Below are 24483 nucleotides of genomic sequence, written 5' to 3'. Positions count from 1 at the left end.
CATGAAAAGTCCTTGCACAAGCGGTGCGGGCTGTAGCGGTTTGAGGGAGAGCAGTACAGGGAGAGAATGCATGCTCTCTCTACAATGAAAGAATGCATCTAGGCTAATATATATTTTAAATAAGCAATCACTGCGTTTTCAGTATCTTGCCCAACACTGGTCATGATTGGATCATTCATCAGGTCAATTAAATAAAACAAACATCCAGATCAAAGCAAAAATGGTTTACTGAACACAAAATCAAGCTGCGACCATTGCCATCTCAGCCCCCTGTTCAAAACTCCAAAGATAAACAGTGGGGGTGAATTAAAGAGGAGAATGCACAAGTGTGAACCTTTGAATCTGGACGATCTGGGGAGATTTTGTAAAGACGAATGGTCTTAAATCCCTTGCTTTGTATTCTCCAACTTTATGAGGCGACATAGGAGAATATTACAAGCTGTTTTATTGGCAAAGGGAGGCTTAAAAAGGTATTACAAGCAGGGATGCCAATAATTGTGAGCGACGTGTTTTTGTAAAAAATATTTATTTCTTTATGAGATTGTCCTTTTTCTCAAAATAAATGTACTTCCCATCAGGGTTGCTTTTTTCCTCATTGTTTTCATTGTGAGAGTACAATAGATCAACTAGTTTTTAAGTCAACTTTAGCAGAGGTGCCAATAATTCTGGAGGGTACTGTAAACTGGCATGACCAACGTCATCTCAGCAACCTGGAAGGATACTTAAGCCTGAACCATTTGATTAGTCAGGGCATCTGGTGGTAAAGGCAAAGAGAAAACATACACAATTTTACAAAATATTTCATGAAGGGGAATGCAAACATTTGCACTGGATAATTTCATTATTTTCTATCACTTTGTCATTATACACCCTTTAGCCATTTTTATTTCTTTTGATTTGTGTGGCATAAAGGTTGTCTGGCCATAGTAAATGTTAATGATGCATGACTTCTTGTTGGATTTTTACTGATGGGGATATGCATTTCAATTAGGCCTCAGGAGCTGTCCGACCACTTGTCTCCACAGTGGTTGCAGCAACTACTGGGGGATACCTTGACCACTCCCTGGAGAGGGCCAGATACAGAGCCAGTGAAATGCCACAAGGATTTATTTATGATATAATCTACCAGGCTTATCAGCATGTAAGTAATCTACAATCTTCATCCCTTTTTCACAGGTTGAAATGAGCTAGTGCATGTTTGGTCATGTCCGAAAAGTGAGTATTGGTTCTAAATGGCAGTTGCATTAACATGTTGTCCCCAAGTTTGAGGACATTTGAATGCCACTTTTGAATCACAAAATACCACTGCCCATATCACATCCCATATCATATCCCTAGACCTTCCTATAGTACACCAATTTTTTTTTTCAGGATGTGTCTGCTTAAAACCGATGTACACAGGCCCTTACTTTGACGATCTAAAAGGCATGGTCAGAAACGTTTGGTTTCAGACACATGGTTCCAAAGGGTTGCTCTTATGTTTCTTAATAGGTGTGTTTTGGGCATAATATCCATTAAACCAATGAAAGTGACATCTGCTAGCCTGACGAGCCAGACCCACATGAAGATGTAGGGTCTGGGAACTTTCCATAGCCACTGCTCAATTCGAGGGGCTGGATAAACAGTTCTCTTTCAAATTTTCTCTGCACGCAATAGGATAGCGCTACAACTCATGAGTCCCATGCATTTTCCAACCAGCGGCGCTAGTTGATCAAACTTTTGGCAATTTGAAAAAAGCTTAACTCGAGTCGCGATTCAAAGGCCGCTGTTCGCCAGCAGCAGCATCCATCATCTTTGTTTTCAAGTAGCAGGAAATTCATGCGGAACCGTCACCGACTCTATACGCAATGTGATTGGCCTGATAGAAGTTTAATTTGTCCAGCTCGCAAGCCAATGGAGAGTTGCTAGACTACCCTGGCTGCAAATTACATTTGCTGCCACTAGGGTGTTTCTAGATTTTTAGGCTAGACATCTGCCATTCCCTTTAAAAAAGAAGGAGCACAAAATCCCATAGCACAATGATATTTTGGAGATGAGCGCATCTCTGCAGAAAGAATCTGCTTGCACCCGCAACCATCTATGCAACAGCAGGATTCCACCAAAGCTTGCTTTGCTAAACATGTGTGTGTGTGACAAGCAGAGTATACACACATTTCTACTTGCCTAATTTAATTCGTAGGTGGTGAAAAATCAAAGTTACACTGACAAGGGGTTACAATCAGAAACATTGCCTTAAAAAAACACTTACCTCGATAACTGATTAAAAATCCTAAGAACATTTATTTCCCCAAGACAAACAGCAGCTTAGTCTATGCCTCCACCGAGCAGTGAGTTCAGGCTATAATGGAGCTAAATAGTAGATTGATAAGAGGAAGGACTTCCCTTTATGTCGGAATAGAGAGTGGAGAATGTTGACATAATAACACATGCCGTTGAGTGGAGGATGTGGACCACACACTGTTGATCACACACTTCTCCCAGTTGTTGTGCACACCGTGTCAGTTGTCCGCTTCCCCCAGCAGGATGTCTACTTCACTGCAACACAGCGGTAATCAGGACACAGTCTGCTATGCAGAGTGGCTCTTATAGGTACAGATACACAATATTAAAACACAAATACTTACTTAAAATATATACTTAGCTTGCATTGAATAGCATCCCGGCGTTGGCCACCCAGCCGTCTGTCCTCATTCAGCCTTCCGCATTGCACCTCCAGTCTAGACCTCCGCTCTCTACAGTCCATTATACACAGAACACAGTACAGCCCATATTTGTCCATAGATACCCACAACACATTCATCCAAACACACAAGCACAGTCTTTGCAATCACATTGCCAGGTTTTCTAAGGTCTTGCCATTAAGCAGTTAGTTTTCCTAACAGTCTGCCCTCAAAACAACTTAAATATTTTGCATTTGACTTCAGGCCATGTTTTCCTTGGTCAGTGGCGTTATCATTTTTAATGTTGTCGGAATAGTAATTTGTGATCATGCAAGGTGATCTCAAACAAGGAAAAACACTTGCATCATGCTTTGCGCTTCAATGCATTGGGTATAAGATGGGGTCTGGGCTATAATATTTTAGATCACTTACTCAGAAATCTAAATTCAAATTCAATGTGTACTTTAAAAATCTACAGTAGATTATTTCACAGTGTAGTGTTTTCAAAACGGCTCTGGTCATCCCATCTTACCCTCCCCCCACCATTCAGGCAAGACCTGCGGGGAGTAAAACGACTTGTTGCTGTTTTGGGACATTAAGCTACGCTAAGCTTTTTCACGTTAAGCCCCCCTCCCCCACCCCATTCTTTCACAAGCAGTGCAGCTTTCTGAAGCGGTGCTTTCTGAAGCTAATGTAACAACAAATACCACCAATATTGTTGTGTGGCAATAAAGGTATCCAGGGTTTGCACAAGTAGCCTAAATATATAAATAAATGAATAAAATCCTTAACGTGGAAAAGCTTAACGTAGCTTAATGTCACAAAATGGCAACAAGTCGTTTTAGTCCCCGTATGCGCTCATTAGGCCCTATAAAGAAAGTTTAACGTGTCCCAAAACCAGCTATCAATTAATCACCAAACGTCTTATAAACAAGTCTTGCCAGGAGCAACACCTTGCAAAAAAAATGATAAAAATAGGCCTAGGCCTAATAATGGTTGGAATGGAAAGATGCAAGTTATGTTTTAAAAACAAATGGTCCCGTTATCCCGCAGAAGTTTCAAAGTAGCCTACACCCAGCCTAAGCCTACTTCAGAACACCTCATTGACTGTCTGTAGTAGGCTCCAACTTCGATTCAATAAAAAGATTTCTAAAGAAAAACGTCGCATCATGGGTACAACCGGGACGATTGAAACGCGGGACGAATGAAACATTCCCGTTTTCTCCCGAGTGCAACGACGATAAACTGACATAATTTGGACAAAACATAGAGCATAATAACCTCCGTTGATCAGCCAAATGCCTTCCTGTTATGTCCTGTTATCACGGAATTACAGGCGATACCGATTTTTGATGGTCACAAGTTTACTTCATCAGTGGTTTCTTTTTTGATTATTAAAGAATGTTTTTCATTTGAAGGTTTGACTTCATGCTTATTCAGTAGAGAATTTAGTGCTCTCCCCAATCCCAGACGTTCACATTGCATGTTTGTTTGTAATGGATGCAAAACAGCCTATAATGCCAAATGTCTATGGCGGGACGATTGAAACACCTGTTTCATTTGTCCCGACCAGGCAGTAAACCCCATTTATTCTAAGTCAATGCACACATATCTGTGTTTATACTATATTTTATGCAGGTGAGACATGGAAAAGCTGTTTTAGAAAGATGCAAATATATTTGGGGCTATCAGGTAGGGGGTCGAGTTTTGCCATGTTAACCTATGGAGACTAACGGCCTGTGGGTCACGAAGGGCATTTATTTGGATGTGTGGTGGCTTTAACCACGTGACAACAGAGTGAAATTTTGCACTATAGAAACATTATATAATTCGAAACATGCATTATTCTAGCTATATTAATGGCATAGTGCATGGTATTTCCATAAATGCGAGATACAAGCTTCACCATGACGGCAATGAGTTGTTAACAGGCATGAACCAAGACATATAGCCCAGCAGAAATCTCTCTAAAATAACACATACTTGAAGTACCATTCATGATATGTTGTCAAATATTCAAGTTGTGGGAAGTTTACATGATCAAGCGTCACCAAGTAGCCCATTTGTTTACAACGAAAATTACATTTAATTAAACTGCTTGTATGCCGAAATAGATAGATAGATAGATAGATAGATAGATAGATAGATACTTTATTGATCCCCAAGGGGAAATTCAAGGGTCTCAGTAGCATACAGACATCACACACAACATGCACTTACAGCAGAAATGGTAAACATAAGTATAAGTATAAACATATAACTAAACTCCACTGTACAATAAAGACAGTAAAAGATAAGAAAACTAACAAAACTAAATACTGAATACACTATATAAATTAAATTTAGAAAGTCCATTGTGCTTGAGGGTGATCAAGCATAAGACGCTTGTAGTGGCAGGGCCGGGACTGGTAAGGTGCTAAAGGGAGTGAGTGTCATGTGAAGGTGCAAAAAGTAGTCCAACCATAGTCCTTTAGTTATGTGTGCATGGCAAGGTGCTCAAGAGAGTGAGTGTCATGGTGAAGGTGCAAAAAGTAGTCCAACATTAGTCCAACAGTGCAAGAGTAAGGTCTACAGACCAGCATAAATAATATGGACAAATAGGAGAGTAAAGTATAATGTAGACAAGGTAAAATAAAAATAAAAACTATTTCAGTGCAAGAACAGGTTGAGGTAATAGGGTTATAGCCATTCATTCATTCAGTATTGTAGCGGAAGCCTGACCACAGCCATTGATCATGTGTGCTAATATAGCATGAAAAACAGTGTAGCAGTAAAACAGTAGTGAAAACATTGGGCTGTGTGCATTAGTAAAATAGTAGTAAAACAGTAGTAAAGCAGTAGTGGGGCAGCCAGTACTCAAACATGGAGAGGGTGGAGAGGCAGACAGACTAAGCAGAGAAGTCTATCTCTCCTTTTCCCTTTAGTGAGGCATTGAACAGTTCAATGGCCCTAGGAACAAATGACTTCCTCAGCCTTTCAGTTGTGCATGGCAGTGAGCGAAGTCTCCAGCTGATCAAGCTCTTTTGCTTTTTGATAGTGCTGTAGAGTGGATGACATTCATTGTCCAAGATGTTGATCAGTTTGTTTAGGGTCCTTTTGTCAGATATTGAAGTGATGCACTCCAGTTCAGCTCCCACTACAGAGCCAGCCTTCCTTACCAGCCTGTCAAGTCGCCCAGCATCCTTCTTCTTCGTGCTTCCTCCCCAGCATACCACTGCATAGAAGAGGGCGCTGGCCACAACAGACTGGTAGAACATCCTGAGGAGCTTGCTGCACACATTGAAGGACCGCAGCCTCCTCAGGAAGTACAGCCAGGGCCGTTTCAAGGAATTTGGGGGCCCCAAGCAAAATGGACATGGAGCCCAACCCCCCCCCCCCCAAACCGCACGCAAAGCCTACAGGAACCACCGCATAGCCATACAGTTTAAGTTCACCCACAGTTTATATAAATACAACATTTTGACAGTGCAAATACTGCAGTTGCATATATATACTGTGCATTAGTTTTGAACATTTTGAACATTTGAACATTTCCAAAAACACCAGCGTACCATAAAATCCAATAATATTTAAAAAAGTGCACAATAACTAAATCCAACATACTTAAACACACACACACACACTCACATTAACATTTTTCAGTTCTCACAAAGCGAGAAAATAAAACACTGCCATCTTATGCAGAAAAAGGATGCATTGTTCAAACTATAAAGAGTGCAGGTTGTATAGCAATTTAAAAATCCAACATAGTACACACACGCACACACACACACACACACATAAGATTAACCTTTCAGGCCATCTTCATCAGTGGAGGTATCCTTAGGAAGAGCCTGAGGGCTGAGAAATTTAAGCAAAGCACCTTGAGGGAGAAAGAAAAGATATGTTAGCATTTCCATATTTTGATATTTAGAAGGGATGCAGCTGCTTTCACAACTACCAATGCTTACTGTAAAAACATCCCAAGCTAATGTTATACATTGACCTAGGCCTACTTGTAGCTTAACATAGCATTTAAGCATTCTGCTGTTTGAGAATTAGACAGATGCACCTGGTGCTTTAAAGACAGTAATGAGTACTACTAGACATGAATGTTCCAGTCTGCTTTGACGCACGGAATTTATCGTATGGTTTTCCTAACCCCCATTTGGTAAATAGATTATCACGGTCGAATAGCTATAGCGGAGAAGCTATGCCACTTTCATCAAAACCTATTACAAAGCTATAGCAATGTTATGTCATTAAATACGATAAACAGTGATTCTGGAACAGATCTGCGTCTTCCTTATCCCGTTAATAAACATATTACAGTATGTAACCATATTCCGTCCGTTCGGAGAAAAAAAAATTGCGCTAACTAGTTTGTTACAAGCAGCATGGGCCGTCAGACAGGTAGTTAACATAAACATTTTTTGCTAGGCTAGCCTTCCTGCTGCGACATTACACCATTTGTACAAGACAAGTAGAGCTATTTTATCCAGTGTAATTTATCACTTACCACTATCTTGTTTTTTTATTGTCATCCTCTTCCTTTCTCTTCTAGCTTCCGGACGCATAACTCTGCTTCATTATGACTGCCGAGGTTTTATATTTTCGCGGCAGCAGCAGAGACCATAAACCTGGCTGGCTGGCTGCTGTCAGCGACTACTGAGAGGGGCCCCCTTGAGGGGGATCCCGGTATTGCCGGTAACAGTGTTGTTGCACTTTATTGCATTGACAAGCAATTGCTTGGTTTGCTTGCCTTCTAACGACGGGCCTGAGTACAGCCTGCTCTGTCGTTTCTTGTAGAGTGTATCAGTGTTGGCTGACCAGTCCAGTTTATTGTCCAGATGGAGACCCAGATACTTGTAGGTGCTTACCACCTCCACATTGACCCCATCAATGGAGACTGGTAGCAGAGCGGGCTTAGACCTGCGGAAATCCACCACCATCTCCTTGGTCTTTGAAGTGTTGAGTTGAAGGTGATTGAGTTTGCACCACTGCACAAAGTCCTCCACCAGGCTCCTGTACTCCTCCTCTTGCAAACTGTAACGGGTCTAGTGTATGGCGTACCTGGGGTCTGAGCATACCTAAGACCAGTCGCCCCATTGTTTTCATCACATGTGATGTTAGAGCGACAGGCCTGAAGTTATTAAGCTCACTGGGGTGTGGTTTCTTGGGGACGGGGGTGAGACATGATGTCTTCCACAGTGTTGGAACTTGTCCGAGACGTAGACTCCAGTTGAAGATGTGCTTCAGTGGCTCCCCCAGTTCAGCAGCACAGGCCTTGAGCAGCCTTGGACACAGTCTGTCAGGCCCGGCTGCCTTACGAGGATGAAGTTTTTTTAAAAGATAACTTACTTGATCAACTGTAATGATGGGGGGGATGAGGGGAGTGGAGGGTGAGGAGGAGGAGGGGTGCTTCTGAGAGGGTTGTCGTGTGGCTAGAGACTGATGGCCGTTGGCTGAAGCCATTGTTTTGCCGCACTACTCGTGGTCACCATGTGGGGGAGAGGTGCGATAGCCTGAGCAGCAGTGATGATGGAGGGGGGGAGGGGAGGGGGGCAGCATCTGGGGTCTGTGTGTCTGATGGCTGTTGACTGAGGTTGTTGTCACCTCGTTGTTCGTGGTCGCCATGTGGGGGAGGGGTGCAATATCCAGTGATGGTGGGGGTGAGTGTTACAAGGATACAAGGAAGTTTATTGTCACATGCATATAGTTACTGGAAGTAAGAAATGCAGTGAAATTATGTCTGGTGTCAGCCTATTTGTGCATTAATGGGGGGGGGGTTTAGAAGAGGGTTTTAGTAGATTAAGTGGCAAGGGCTGCATAAAAAAGGTGGGGGAGGATTGGGATTGGGTGGGGGGCACCAACAAGGAGCACCCAAGAGCAACAGGGGCAAGGAAAAACTCCCTTACCAAGGAAGAAACCTTGGGCAGATCCACGGCTCAAGGGGCTAACCCAACTGCCAGGGGTCTTGGTGTGTGTGTTGGGGGGATGTCAGGGGAGATGGGATAGTGTGCTGTGTATGTGGGGAGAGGGCAGTGTGCAATATGTGTGTTGGAGAAGCTTCCTCATGAGACAATGTGCTGTGTATTGGGGGGGGGGGCAGTGTGCTGTAAGTATGTTGGGGATGTGTGTTGGAGAAGCTTCCTGATGAAATAATGTGCTGTGTATGTAGGGGGGGGGGGCAGGGACTTAATATTGCAAGCAGAGTACTGTATGTAATGTATGTGAGTGATGACAGTGAAGATGTGTGTGTGGGCGGGAGGGGAGTGGAGCAGTGACTGTGTGTGTGTGTGTGTGTAGTGTGTGTGTGGGTAGGTGGGGGCAGTGTGCTGTAAGTATGTAGAGGATGTGTGTTGGAGAAGATCCTGAAGACAATGTGCTGTGTATGTGGGGTGGGGGGGCAGTGTGCAGCAAGTATGTAGAGGAGGCTTACTGTAGCAAGCAGTGTGCTGTATGTATGTGAAGTGATGACAGTGATGATGTAAGTGTGTGTGTTGGGGTGGGGGGGGCAGAAAGGCTAGGCAATCAAGGACATGGGTAGATGGAGGAGAAATCAAAAATAATAAATAAAAAGTGTGCAAAATTTGGAGAAAGTCAGATGTGTGTGTGTGTGTGTGTGTGTGTGTTTTGACGTGTGATGAAATAAGAAAATAAATAAAAGGTCTGTAGCCTAATAGGGAGAGGGATGTAAAAGTGCTAAAAGTCTTGTAGGTGTGTGTGGGTGTGTTTGTGGGTGTGGGGGGGGGGGGGGGGGGGTCATGAGTGCTGAGGAGTGAATGAGTGCAAAGTCAATATAGTGTGAGTTCAGAGTTGGGAAATGTTTGAGAGTGCTGAGGAGTGAATGTGTGCAAAGTCAGTATAGTGTGAGTTCAGAGTTCGGATGGCCTGGGGATAAAAACTTCTCCTGAGTCTCTCAGTTCTGGCTTTGTGACTACATAGGCGTCTTCTTGATTTCAGCGTTAGGAATAATCCATTGTTAGGATGAGAAGAGTCCTTCAGAATCTTTTGGGCTCTTAGGAGTACTCTTCTGGAATAGATATCTTGTAGAGCAGGGAGTTGAGTTCTTATAGTACGTTCAGCTGAGCGCACTACTCTCTGCAGAGTACTACAATCTCTAACTGTGGAGTTCCCATACCAGGTGATGATGCTACCAGTTAGAACACTCTCAACCGCTGAAGTGTAGAAGGCCTTCTTGATGGATGTAGAAACTTTGAATTTCCTTAGCTGACGAAGGAAGTAGAGTCGTTGTCTGGACTTATTCAGAACATATTGAGTGTTAACAGTCCATGTTAAGTCTTCAGTAATGTGGACACCAAGGTATTTAAAACTTGTGACTCTCTCTACAGGTTGCCTGCTGATCATTAGTGGGGTGTAACTGTAGTTCTGCTGCTGCCTTCTGTAATCCACTACCATTTCCTTGGTTTTATTGATATTCAGTGTCAAGCTGTTAGATTGACACCACTGTGCCACCTCATCAACCTGATCCAAGTAGAACTGTTCATTGTTGTTACTAATCAGGCCCAAGATCACTGTGTCATCTGCAAACTTGATGATGGAGGTATGACTACTGTTGGCTTTGCAGTCATGTGTGTAGATGTTGTACAGCAGTGGACTCAAAACACAGCCTTGGGGAGCACCAGTGCTGATGGTTAATGAGTCAGATGTCAGACCCCCCACTCTAACCACTTGTGAACGGTTGGTGAGGAAGTCAAATATCCAGTGACACAGGGTGGTGTTCAGTCCTAAGGCCTTCATCTTTGTGACCAAGGTGAGAGGTACTATCGTGTTGAATGCTGAACTAAAGTCAATGAACAGCATCCTCACATAATTCCCATTCCCCTCCTCCAGGTGAGTTAAGGTGGTGTGCATGAGGTTTGAGATGGCATCCTCTGTAGACCTGTTGGCTCTGTAAGCAAATTGGAGGGGGTCGAAGGAGGCAGGGAGGGATGAGCAGATAATGTTTTTCACAAGCTTCTCAAAACACTTCATCACTGTAGACGTCAGAGCTACTGGGCGGTAGTCATTCAGACATGATGGACTTGATGATGGAGTGTTGCACTGGTAATGAGGTAGGCTGGGGGATGGGCAATCGAACCTGTTGTAAAAGTGGTTCAGCTGGTTTGCCCTGTCCAGGTCTCCCTCCACAGAGCTGCTGCTCTTCTTAAGGCCAGTGATATATTTCATACAGTCCAACACCTCCTTCATGTTGTTTTCTTGCAGCTTCTGTTCCATCTTCCTTCTGTAGTCCTCCTTTGCTTCTTTCAGCTTATTCTTGAGTTCCCCCTGTATAGTCCGGTGGACAGCCCATAGAGCCCCATTGTGGACCCGGAAATGTTGAGTACACCAACGTTTTATGATGGAAATATATAGTATGGGTTCCCAGCATGCAGAAACTGGCGGATGCTAATGTTGGGCAATTTGTGTAATTGAGCTAATTAGCATAAATTAGCATAATAGTCTATATTGATCATATTATAAGAGCTGCTTGGCCAAAATGGACAATATTCGTATGTTTTTAGGGGTTACTGGAGATGCTGAGTCCATATCTGACATTTTCAAGATTCAAAATCACTATTTAAACTTAGTCACATTTTACTCTCATTAAGCTGAGTTTTTTGGTACAATTTAGACAGATTTTTGGAGGATAGGGCTGTAGCGATATACAGTAGGGCTGTAACGATACACCAACCTAACAATTCGATTCGTATCACTATTTTTGACCCACGGTTTGATACGAACCTCGATTTTTCTTTTTTTGGAGGAGGGGGGGGGGCTAGACATTTCAATAGCCTACCTTAGAATACCAGAGGATTACAATGTAATATATCTGTATTATTTTATATCCTGATATAAAAAGAGAGAATACTGAATGTCTGATATTTATGACAGCACACTTTATGCAGATTAGCCTATAGCTTAGGCCTACTATTTCTATTACAACTCTACCACATTCAGCTGTCTGGTTGAAGCCTGGAAATATTGTAAACAAAGTAGCATAGTTGGCTAGCTTATCCTAGTCTACTGATTGGACTGTTCCGTTTCCTTATGTGTGTTTAAGGTAATACTGTTCTCCTTGGGACAAGCCTTTTGGGAAACATTGGTATTGAGATGATCAATCAGTTCTCCAAGAATCCCCAGCGCAAAACATCGTGGGAATCTCAAGCACAGTCCAGCACGCTGGCATTGCACAGCTCCCCCAGCAAGCCATTGCCATCCTCGGCGCGGGCGTTCCCACATTCAGTCCAGCAATTAGTCTCTGGCACTGCCACACAGCAGGTGGGGTGCACACACCGCAAGAGCCCTACTCACCCTGGGGAACCACAACCACCAGCGGCCCAATGCGGGGCGTGCTAGCAGTCACCTGGTCTGTCGCCTCTCGTCCCCAGCTCCCTTCAGAGAACGCCCTCAGGTCGCACTTTCGCAGTGTGCACCACCCCAACGTTCCTCCAACACCTGGCGGGGCCTAGCCTCCACTGCCACAGACTCCCCGGCGCTGAGCACCGTAACTGGCACTGCACCTCCGATGCTCCACTCCGTCGTCTCGCCAGTCGGGGCAGCAGACTCCAGTTCCATCGCAGCCGGACCACGCTGCACAGCTGTCCTCCGCTGTTCCGGCCGCTCCACACCGCCATGATCGCGTCAAGGCCTAGACCTTCTCTCTGGCTCGTGCCAACCGTCCGTCCTCAAGGCACCACCTCCTTGCCGCTCCACCTCTGCTCTGCTCCGCAGCCAGGGCCACCGCCAACTCTAGCCTAAAGCTGTCCGACCGGGGCAGGGGCTCAAGGTCTGAAGGCCTCTGTAAGCTTTTAAGCTTTTTCGGTAGGCCCGTGCAGTAATTCATCTCTGGCAGTGAGGTCTTGCTCCTCCATGGAAAACGTGCCCATCTACAGGTGCTGCTTTGGAAAGCAGCAGACCGTCCTGATCCACCGGCTGTGGATATAACCGCGTTTGGAGGGAGTATGAAGAAAGAAGAGGAACTTGCCCACCCTCGATTCAAGTCCTGTGCTCCTCCTGATTTTTTAGATGTTATCAGCTGTAACTGCAAACATATGCAAATTAGCATCCCGCAGTTTCTGCATGCTGGGAACCCATACTATATATTTCCATCATAAAACTCAACATTTCCGGGTTCACCTTTCTGTCCACTGGACTAGTACTCGCCTCAGCTCTGCCATGTCCCCCTCCTTAAACGCCATCTTTTTCCTATTGAGAAGGGTCTTGACATTACTGGTGTTATTTGGAAAGCAGCGTACAGTCCTTGTGGGAACAACAATGTCCATACAGAAGTTCAGATAGTCAGTAGTGCAATGTGTGACCTCCTCTAAGTTCTCTCCATTCAGTAGCACACTCCAGTCAGTGGACTCAAAGCAGTCTCTCAAAGCCTCATCCGCTTCCGGTGTCCACTTCCTGAAGGTGCGCGTGGCAACTGGTAGCCTCTGAACTTTTGGCTTGTACATTGGCTGAAGATGAATGAGGTTATGGTCCGACTTCCCCAGTGGGGGAAGGGGGGTGGCACTGTAAGCATCCCTCACGTTTGCATACATGAGATCTATTGTCCTGTTTTTCCTAGTTGGGCAGTCAACAAACTGGTAAAAGTTTGTGAGGGTGGAATCCAGTGTAATGTGGTTGAAGTCACCAGAGATCGCAAAAAAGGCATCACTGTGCTGAGTTTGGAGCCTAGCGACTGTAGAGTGAATGACGTCACACGCTGTGTCCGGGAGGGCTTGAGGCGGAACGTAGACACAACAACAATGGCGTGCGAGAACTCCCTCGGCATGTAATATGGTCGTAGACTGACCGCTAGTAACTCCACATCCTTACAGCATACAGTCTCCTTCACTGTAACGTCCGGGATTGCACCATCTGTTGTTTATGTATAGCACCAGTCCGCCTCCCTTCTTTTTGCCAGAAAGTTTATTGTCTCTGTCCAAACGAGCTACACTGAAGCCAGGCAGCTCAACGTTAGCTAGGGGGATATGGCTTGTTAGCCACGTCTCCGTAAAGCATAGCAAACTACAATCCCTGTACAGCTTCTGATTTCTTACCAGGGCAGCCAGTTCGTCAGTCTTGTTGGCCAGTGAGTTCACGTTTCCCATAACCATCAAAGGAACTGAGGGCTTGTGACGGTAGAAAAACACAAAGACACGGAGCTACCTCAACAGGCTGCCTCTCTCGTCGGCACCGGAACCGGAAATAGTTTTCAACATTTTGAATATCAGTGCCGGGTGAATTAGGAAATGTTCTCAAAGTAGCCTTATGGCTGAAAGCTGCTTGTGATCTCCCCCCTGTCAACAAGGGCGTAGGTTTGGTCTCAGCTTTGGTGGGGACACATCCCCAACTCCTGTTGTCACGATACCAACATTATTCTTTCAATACCAATAATAAGTGAAGAATCTCGCTGAGAATCTTCTTGAGAACTTTTGTGATTTTTTAACATTTGATTTAGTTTGTGTGATTTGTGAGATCATTCCCATAGAATTTGATTGACCCTCCACACACATAGACACACACACACACACACACATAGAAAGTGATGGTTGTCATAGGTTTCTATTTCATATTTTGGAATTGATAAAAACTTTATATTGTTAATTATTTATAGTATTTTATGATCTGCATAATTACTAATAGCAAAACATATTTAGTAATTTGAATACTAGGCTACACTTGTCTTTTAATATCACATCTGTGGTGTGTAGGCTAAATCTAATTGAGTGATAGAAAGATAGATACTTTATTGATACTTTGATGATTTATTTGAACGTTTATTTTGAAGTGTTTCAGTTGATTTGATGTCAGATTTACATGATTCAAACGTCCCTACCAAGGCAGGGTACTTGCTGTAGGGTTTAAGATTTTTTTTTTTTTTGCTTCCTAAGCCCAAGTAATGTATCCATAGCCTACCATTCAAATATGTGTTTCGGAAACCCAAACTGACTTTTTTAATATAATTTTTTAATCATTAGTAAAACAAAAGCACACAGTTTATGTCTATGAGCACAGTTTGTAATAATCAATTCTGAGCTGCATGACATCTGCTGCAGCTCTAATTATGAAAAGCCAAGTGGATTGTATGTGATTAGTCTGTTCTGAAAACCTATAACCCTTATGAAAAACAATTGGTCTATTTTAAGGAGCTCCAAATAAACTAACGAAATCTGCTAAAGAGGTGCCGTCACTTGTCTGAAAATAGTATTGCCAATATTTAGAGGATGAATAGCCTACAGTACGTACCGTAAATCCTCAAATTATGGCCGGGATTCAGGGACGTGGGAAGTATTTTCTGAGAGGGGGTGCAGATGATGTGACCAGGGGTCCGGGGGTTTGACCCCCTGAAAAAAATTACATTTTGACTGCTAAAAACACCATTTTAACACAGTTTTCTGAGGGACAGAAATACCAACAGCGAAAGCAGTTCCCGTCATATGTCTGAACATTGCCTAATAGGCTATCACTTCACTGCTTGACACTACCCCACATGGAGAAATGTCGCACGTTAACAATAAACCTTTCATAAATTATTTATTGTACGAATGGGTTAGCAAAACTATAGCGTTTGGTGAACGGAGATGCAGATCACCCTAATTCATTTGTTTGCGCAACAGCCCGTTCTGCCTTCACTCCAGCGAGAGTGAAATACCGTTAGGCTAAATGTTTAAAGGCTGTGTCATCACCATATACTCTGGAAATCCAGAGTTCTCGCGAGAGCACAATGGAATTTTCTCTGCAAGACACTCTGGCAAAGAGCAATGATGCACGTTACTTTTTCCCCAATATTCCGGGGAACCTGCTGAACTGATGAAGACAGCGCTGAAACGTTGGAGGACAGTACACATTGGTCGTAGTGTTATCCGATTTCGTCGAAGTCCCAAATTATTCAGAGTAAATATGGTCTAGTGTTATCCAATTGCGTGCAATGTGATTTTTAAATGCATGCTTGTTGCCGCCCCTCGAGTTGGACCATTACATTGCTCTTTGCCAGACCCTTAATCTTTCTAGATTATCAGGGTCTGGATTTTCCAGGCTAATCACCATAGGCTATTTGCTACGATATTTAGCTCTGTTTCAACAAGTCGTGACTTATGCCCATTCAACTTTTAACTTAGGCTATAGCCTACAGCGGTCTAATTTCGTGTGTCAATTCAAAGACCTGTCATTTCCATTTTTGGATTAGACTAGCCAGTCTCTATGCTGTTTTCATGGACAGCAAGACCCGCTTCATTTTAAATAACGTTGTTTGTTGCTTACACAAGCCACCTCCAGTGGTTCACTTTTACTTGCGCAGCAGACTCGCAGATTGGATGAGCGCTGACACCACTACCCCCTAATTGCATGTATCTTTATTTTAGAACACTTTGTATGGGACCGGGGAACATAGGACCCTTTTTTAAAACCCTAACCATTAACCCTAACCCTGAGCGGGGAACATAGGACCTGGGGAACATAGGGATGACCCCGAATTTTGTAGTTAGGCTACTGCAAATGTACCACCCTCGTTTCTATGAAACTGGACACATTTGAACCAGGAGACTTTGTCACAAGACAAAGCAGATGTCTTAAAGCCCATTAGATTAACATGAGCCTAATGTGCTTTAGATTTGTATGGCAGTAAGACAAATATTTGGTTAGACTAGGCTAGCTAACTTTACACTGACACAACGTAACTTAATGCTCTGAAGTCGCGGTCAACATGAAATCCAAAACTTTTTGATTACCAAGTTGAAATTTCCAGGTCAACCACAAATAATTCCGATTCTTTTTAATATCATCCAATAACTAATTCAATGTTGATTTAACTCGCTTTAACTCTTAGCAACACCACTTAAAACTTCAACGAAGAGTTGCCATTGCTGCTGCTGTGCTGAAGAGATGTGGACGGCACGGCAGGGCACGCTTAATGAAAATAAATTAACGCAACACAACACAGAACCCGCTTCTCTCGCGTCAGTCACTGACGGTAGAATAAATGCATGGGGAAAAACACTTGTGATAAGTGTGATAAGCGCAGCGCAGCAGCAGTTTGTGACGTTGTTTATTGGTGTAACCCTTATGTATGAAAACTAGTATTGCCAGGCAATACTAGCCTACTTTGAAAAGTAGTATTGCCGTGGCAATACTGGCAATACTGGTGACGGCGGCCATGTCCTGAAGTAGCCTAAAGCATGTAGGCTAATGATTCCTAAAACATACCTATCAAGTTAACTGTAACCCACCCTCAGAAGCCTTTCGTGACACATAGAAAATACTTTTTAATGAACCTGACGTGTTCTTCATTTTCTGATTCTAAAAATATAATTTTTGAGTCATTAAAACTTAATACAAAGTGGTTTTAAGCCATTTTAAATCGCTGAGCTGCAGCTTCGCGCGTTTGTAGACTGTGCGCTCCTCCTCCGTCTACTGACAGCCAGGGTGTATACATTTCTTCTACGGCTGCAAACGGGATTCACTCGCAGTTAACCAAATATTTCTTTATTAGGGCAGGGCAGGGATATTTCTGGCTATTAAATTATTTCTAAACCAGTCTGCTAAAGTCTATAGTGAAGTCTGTGTAGGGTTTTCCAGGCTGCATTTCTTTTTACGAGACACCCTGCTCACAAGAGCCATCTGGTGGTTGTTTGGGTTGTTTCAGTGTCGTTGCAGCGTCACTGGAGAAATACAAATTAAAGTCACGTGATCGCGCGTGAGGTCACTGGAGCGGGATGATTTTTAAGTGGAGCGGGGAGTGAACCTGACACGAATTTAAGCGGCCAGCTGAGCGAGGAGCGGGATATTTGCACCGCTCAGCTCCGCTCACTAGCTCTGATTAGGAGGCATATCACATGTAAAGATTATAAAAACTGATTATTTTTTGATTCATGGCACGTTTTTTATTATTTTTTTAATGCGTTCTGCTGAGAAGGGAGACGGGCGTTGGTCACGGTTTGGAATGAAAGGGAGAAAACAGGACCGAGTAACTTGGCGGACTACTTTTTTTTTTGACGACGTACTTAAGGCGGCAGGCGTGTTTTGCCAAGGCAGCTGCCTTGACTGTAAAGTGCTGCGGGAAACCCTGGGGATATGTGTAGACAACTGCCATATTGGCATTACAAACTATGGAGGATTTTTTAAGTGCTGTCTTTCATTAGAAAGTCTCTGGTTCAATCACCTCACTGGTAGGAAAAATGTTGGTGGGAGGAGTGATTGAACAGTACACATCCAAGGCACCCCCAACTGTTCCCTGTGCACTGCAGCAATGGTTGGTCACTGCTCTGGGTTTGTGTCCAATGGATTATCAGACAATCCTAGAATAGCCTTGTATCCAGACATTTATTTTGACCACCCTATAATGGACAAATGTGTAAGAGAAAGTCACTTATGCAATGTTGCTATGAATAATCTAGATAATAATGGCCAATTGTAATGAGAAGCTATGCTGATTTTTCTTTTTTCTCCGAACAGTGCAGTGAGGCAGAATTTAAGTTTGGCACAGAATGTTTGGAATTGGCTCTGCAGCACTGTGGCACCAGTGCTGTACTGATTGAGGGTCCATCATCTCTGTGGAAGGTAAGATCATAACCATTATGGTTCTCACAGTTCCAATGCATGATCCGAATAATGTTTTCATATTTGTTAGTCAACTTTGCAAAAAACATTCGCGGCAAACTGTCAACTGTCTCTGATTGTTCTACTGATTTGGAAACTGGATGCGTCATGGAAGCAGTAAGTCAAGTCGCATCAAAAATAGTACAGAAATCCCAAGAGCCACCTGGTGGTTGTTTGGGTCAACTGCAGTTTGTGCCATTTCTGCCGAGAAAATCGGGTGCGTGATTCATGCAGGAACCCGTCCAAACTTAACTGATACCCACTGTAGCTCAGTCTGCCTACGTTGCTGCTTCTCAGCATTAGACTGAGCTACAGCCATGGCCTCCCGTAAGTCCCTCCCCAAGGATGAAACATAGGCGTCAATGTCCACTGTATCCCCGTTCAGCAGGACACTACCAAACATTAAATCCACGGGTAACCTAGGAGTGCGGCCATACATTAAAAAGAAAGGGGGGGAACCCTGTGGTCTCGTGGACAGTACAGTTGTATGCAAAGGTGAGATTGTTGACTAGCTTGGTGGTAGAGCTCTAATCATACTTCCCAGAGTGCGGTTCATCCTCTCTGCCTGACCATTCCCCATGGGGTGGTAGAGTGGTGTGAGATTTCTCCACCCCAGCTAACAGGAGCAGCTCTGCTATTAAAGAGAAACCTCTTTATGTGAGACCCAGCCTCTCATCCTGAACAACATGCGTGGCCCCAACACACACGCCGTCAGTCATGGAGGCTGCCCGCTGTTCCCGTGCCTCAGAAAGCTCAGACGACAGGCGAAACATGTCTTGGACTGAGTCCACCTGCAGGTTCTGTGCATAATCCTGGGCCTCACAAAAGGTTCTCTAAGGGCATCTGCCACCACATTCTTAGGGCCTGGAATATACAGGATGTCAAAATCAAAAGGGGCCAACCTAGCCACCCAACGCTGCTCGCACGCGTCCAGCTTTGGCTTCGTCAAGACATACTTAAGGGGGTTATTGTCAGTCCACACAGGGAACCTGTGTCCCCGCAACCAGTGACTGAATTTATCACAAATAGCTCACTTCATAGCGAAGAACTCAAGCCAATTAGCATGATACTTGGACTGAGCATGATTCAACGACTTACTAGCAAAAGCAATGGGCCTAGCTTTGTCCTCATTGGGCTGCACCTGAGACAGAATAGCTCCAAGACCAATATTAGATGCATCAACAGACAAAAGGAAAGGCTTTGTGTAGTCTGGATGAGCCATGAAAAAATCTTCAAAATTTCAATAAAATCACCATGCCAAGAAAGGAGCGGATCTTACGCCATCAGCCTCCATTAGGTCTGACTGCATAACATTCACAATAGCCTCAACTTTAGATCACTAGTGACACCTTGCGAGATGATATGCTGTGAATAATCCTGTGAATAACTCAAAATGTCTCTGGGGAGACATGTGCCTGGTTTTGCCATGCCTGGTCACATATGACCCAGAAATTTCACTGACCTCCTAAGAAAGTTGCACTTAGCTGGAGACAGCTTCAGGTTGTGCTCCTTCAAACCCTCAAACACCATGCGCAAGCGTTGCAAACTCTCTGCCTCAGATCTCCCAAATACTAGCACATCATCCAAATAGCAGAGGAGACTTAACCCTTAGAACCCGATTGACGCAAAGTGCGTCAAAAAAGACACCCTTTCTTCTCTGTTACATTGCTCCGGAACTGTTCATCGTAGCGAGATAAAACCTTTATTGCATGACAGAGCAGAAGTGGGGCTTTCCAAAGAGACTACAAACGAGACTGTACGATCAAGTATGAAAATTTAAAAAAATCATGAAATTAAATCAAATTGCATCATATTTACAGTCTATACTTCTCTGCGTTCACCTGCGCACCCATTACTCTCGTTTGAATTACTCGCTGACCATGTTTATCGATCCTTCTGGCTTATAAAAACAGACGAAGTGACTGCAAAATAATAACGTCATGTACACAAACCAAGCTGCACACCCATTACTCTCGTTTGAATTACTCGCTGACCCGTGATTGGATAGATATGCCACACATGTCAGATGAAAGAGGAGACTCAGAGCTATCATTTGATACCAAGTACATCCTTCTGGGTTATAAAACAGACGAAGTGACAGCAAAATAATAACTTCATATAGCTGGACTTACCCCACGTTTGTCTGTTCTTGTGGTAAAGCATGTTTATAATCCAACGCTATCGTGTGTTTCTCTATGGCAGAGCATGTTCATAATCCGGTTTTGAAATCCTAGCAAATTCCTGCATGGCATCCAATTCAAGACTCACATTGCATCCCAATTTGTTCAACAAAGAAACACCTTTTTTGCCTTTACTTTGTTCATGGCAATGCAGTAAAAAGTTGAGAATCATTATGAGTGCATTCACCATAGCCACGCAGGCTAACACGCAACATCGGGTCAAATCAGGTCAGATCAGTTCGTGTCTCAGATATGGAGTGCAGAAAGGTCATTTTTCATCTAAATAAAAAATGGCATTTATTTCCGTAAATTACACACCACATATTTCTGTAAATTGCTCAGCCCCAGAGTATCCCTCCAACATGGCAATTATATTGCCCGATTCAGGACAGTCTGCCCTACACACACATGAAATGCATGTAGAGCTATGAGCTTGCTGTGGTGAGATACATGTCAAAATATAACAATTTTTATAATACGCTTTTTCTATTTTAATTCTTTAAAAATCTAAATAAAATCAATGCTAGTACTAATACATGAAATGATCTGAATAGCCTAGACTCTGCTGAAAAGAACAATATATAATATGTGTGTGTGGCACTTACAATGACCAGAATAAATCCTTATGAATAAAGGTAGTGAAAATGCCCTAAAAACAGCTTAGGGTTCTAAGGGTTAAGAAATTCTGATCACCAAAGATAGAGAGCATCATCCTCATGAAAGTGGCTGGGCTATTACAAAGGCCTTGACGAAGCCTGTTATATTCATGCAACCCTAGTGGAGATGAGAAAGCTGTATATTTCTTATCATCCTCATGCAACGGAACATTGTAATAGCCAGATGTCAGATCCAACCACAACCACCCAGAGCAGCCAGAACATCTGCTTGGTGGGGAAGTGGGTGGGCGTCCTTGACTGTGCGCGCATTAAGCCACCTAAAGTCAGTGCATAGCCGCAGGTCTCCATTCTTCTTCCACACCAGCACTAATGGAGAAGCGTACTCACTACTAGACTTTCTAATAATCTTCTTCTCCTCCATTTCATCCAAAGTCTCTTTCAACTTCTGATAATGTGCTGGGGACAATCTACGATATGGCAACCTGAAGGGACGGTCATCAGTCAACCTAATCCTATGGCAAAATTCACTCGCTTCACCACAGTCAAGGTGATGCCGAGAAAAGACAGATTCAAATTCCGTGATTAACTCAACTAACTTGTCCTTCCACTGAGAAGAGACCTGACAACTGTCAGTAGGTATAGCACCCAGTCCAAGACTTTGCAGCGTGCAGTCACCATTCCCATACAGCTGCCAGAATCACTCTTAACAGATAAGCTGCCATGAGGAACTGCCTGAGCTCACCTTAGCCACATGCTGCGAGACAAAATGTTGATCAAAATCTTCTAATGCAATGGTGGGATATACAGTGGGCAGTGCTTTGAATTGGCCAGCTTCACTCGCGGTCCGCGCGTGGGATCACGCGGTATCACGCGACTTTAATTTGTATTTTTCCAGTGAGACGCTGCAACAACCCAAACAACCGGTAGATGGCTCAAGTGAGCAGGGTGTGTCGTAAAAAGAAATGGAGCCTGGAAAACCCTACACAGACTTCACTACAGACTTTAGCAGACTGGTTTAGAAATAATGTAATAGCCAGAAATATGCCTGCCCTAATAAAGAAATATTTGGTTAACTGCGAGTGAATCCCGTTTGCAGCCGTAGAGACGCAGGACAAATTAAACATTCTGGTTTTCTCCGAGTGCAACGATGATAGACAGACATCATTCGGACAAAATATAGAGTATTAACCTCCGTTGCTCAGCCAAATGCCTTCCTGTTACGTCCTGTTATCACGTTAGGCCTACAGGTCATAAACGATTTTTGATGGTCACAAGTTTACTTCATTAGGGACTGTTCGTTATTTATTTAAGGGGCTACCGGAGGAGTTTGGGGAGCATTAGTCCAAAAAGTGACCCTCCCTCGCCAGCAATACATTTTTCTATGACCCTCCAAAGTGATTATGAAAAAATCACTGTCAACTTTTTCCGGGTTTATCGCCTACTGTATTTTAACGTTTTCACATATTTGGCCATAAGCCGTTTATCATAGGCTATCACGAAACCAAACTACAAAGGCGAACACTTTAACAGGGGGAATTAATTGGGCATGAATCATGCTGAACGCTATTTCGCTACCTTAGAATAATAAGGTTCTATCTGCGTTTTGAGTAGGTACAACCGGGACGATTGAAACGGGGACGAATGAAACATTCCGGTTTTCTCCGAGTGCAACGATGATAGACAGTCATCATTTGGACAAAACATGGAGCATATTAACCTCCGTTGCTCAGCCAAATGCCTTCCTGTTACGTCCTGGTATCACGGAGTTACGAGCGATAAACGATGTTTGATGGTCACAAGTTTACTTCATTAGCGGTTTATTTTTTTGGATTATTAAAGAGTGTTTTTCATTTAAAGGTTTGACTTCGTGCTTATTCAGAAGAGCATTTAGTGCTCTCCCCAATCCCAGACGTTCACATTGCATGTTTTTTTGTAATGGATGCAACCACGAGATAGGCTATGCGTTTGACAATAAGTTGTTAACAGAACCAAGACATATAGCCCAGCAGCAATCTAGGGACTGATCGTTATTTATTGAAGGGGCCACCGGAGGAATTTTGAGTGCTTCAATTGGAAGTTGCATGACCCTCTCTTGCCTGCTAGAAATTGTTCAATGACCCTCCGACAGAATTGTTAAAAAAAGACATGACCCTCCCCTGCCAATTGTCTTCCGCCCGCGCCACAACCACACACTTTGTGATAACATTCTTAAATCAATCTTTCCCGTGAGCTTGCATGCTACCAGTCCTTCCTTTTCAAATGTGTTGCGCCTGTTTGCACAATTTCACAAATAATCATATGTGATTAATAGTATGACAAATAATCCCTGTGCACGGGGACCGAAACAATGCATGCCAACTTTTTCCGTGTTTATCACGTATTTTAACTTTCCCCGCTGTCTTGCCGTTTTAATGTTTTCCCGTAGAATATCCTATATTTTAATACTCTCATAACAGCCCTGCCATCGGGCCTGTCTCTGTGTTGCCCTGTTGCTACCCCTTGCCCTTCCAACGAAACAGATGTCTTCAAATCATCGTTTTCCTTGCTTGAAGGCAAACTTAGAGTGATGTTAACCTATTTAAGTTTAACGGCGCGATTGCCGTGAGAGCACGATTCATTGGCGCTTGCATGTTCGGCCTTATGTCTACGTGCGCACCTGAGGCTACTCAGCTGCAAGAGAAATAATTTCCCCTCTTTGTATGTTCACTGCAAGTTGGCCTACCATAACTTACCAACTCTGCACTGTAGACTGGCTATTTATATTTTTCTGTGAAATAAGCAAATGTATTTGTTCAACTTTATGAAGCAGAATTACGCATAGGGTACTTGGAACATAATACATTTGACAAAGGACAGATGAATGTTGCTAGTGACAAAATATTAACTTTCAGTGTTTTAAGATGTCTTTGTCATGGGGAAGTGTTTTTCCCCATGCATTTATTCTAGGTTACTGTCAGTGACTGCCGTGAGAGAAGCGGGTTCTGTGTTTCGTTCATGTCAGTGACTGACGCGAGAGAAGCGGGGTCTGTGTTGTGTTGTGTTGCGTTGCGTTAATTTATTTTCATTGGGCATACCGTGCCGTGCCGTCCACAGCTCTTCAGTTCTGACAAAGCCAAAATTACTCCTTTTGAAACAATGAGTGCAGGAAGGGGGGGGGGGGGTGTCCCAAGCAGCTTTCAGCCATAAGGCTACTTTGAGAACATTTCAATTCACCCGACACTAATATTCAAAATGTTGAAAACTATTTCGCCATAGCCTATAAAGCAGTTTAATTAAATGGAATGTTAGTTGTAAACAAACGAGCTACTTGGTGAGGCTTGGCCTCACAGATGCGCTCGTGCCTTAGATGGCAGGAAAAATCTTCACGATAGGCCTATTAACTAACCACCCGATTCACGTTGGCTGGGGGGAAGGGGGGCCATCAGACAATTGTGCCCAGTTAATCCGGCCCTTCCC

General features: G+C 43.6%; 1 protein-coding gene across 2 annotated transcripts in view; it reads left to right on the top strand.

Moving 5' to 3' along the window:
* The window catches only part of crppa (CDP-L-ribitol pyrophosphorylase A), a 102528-nt gene that overhangs the window by 24114 nt on the left and 53931 nt on the right, over positions 1-24483 (top strand). For both annotated transcript variants that reach the window (XM_042106979.1, XM_042106978.1), the window contains exons 3-4: positions 992-1141; positions 18087-18191. In XM_042106979.1, the coding sequence (XP_041962913.1) occupies positions 992-1141; positions 18087-18191 (255 nt within the window). The remainder of the gene's footprint in view (positions 1-991; positions 1142-18086; positions 18192-24483) is intronic.

This window comes from Alosa sapidissima, chromosome 10, assembly GCF_018492685.1.
Source record: "Alosa sapidissima isolate fAloSap1 chromosome 10, fAloSap1.pri, whole genome shotgun sequence".
NCBI lineage: Eukaryota > Metazoa > Chordata > Actinopteri > Clupeiformes > Clupeidae > Alosa > Alosa sapidissima.
This window is presented reverse-complemented; position numbering and strand designations above follow the sequence as displayed.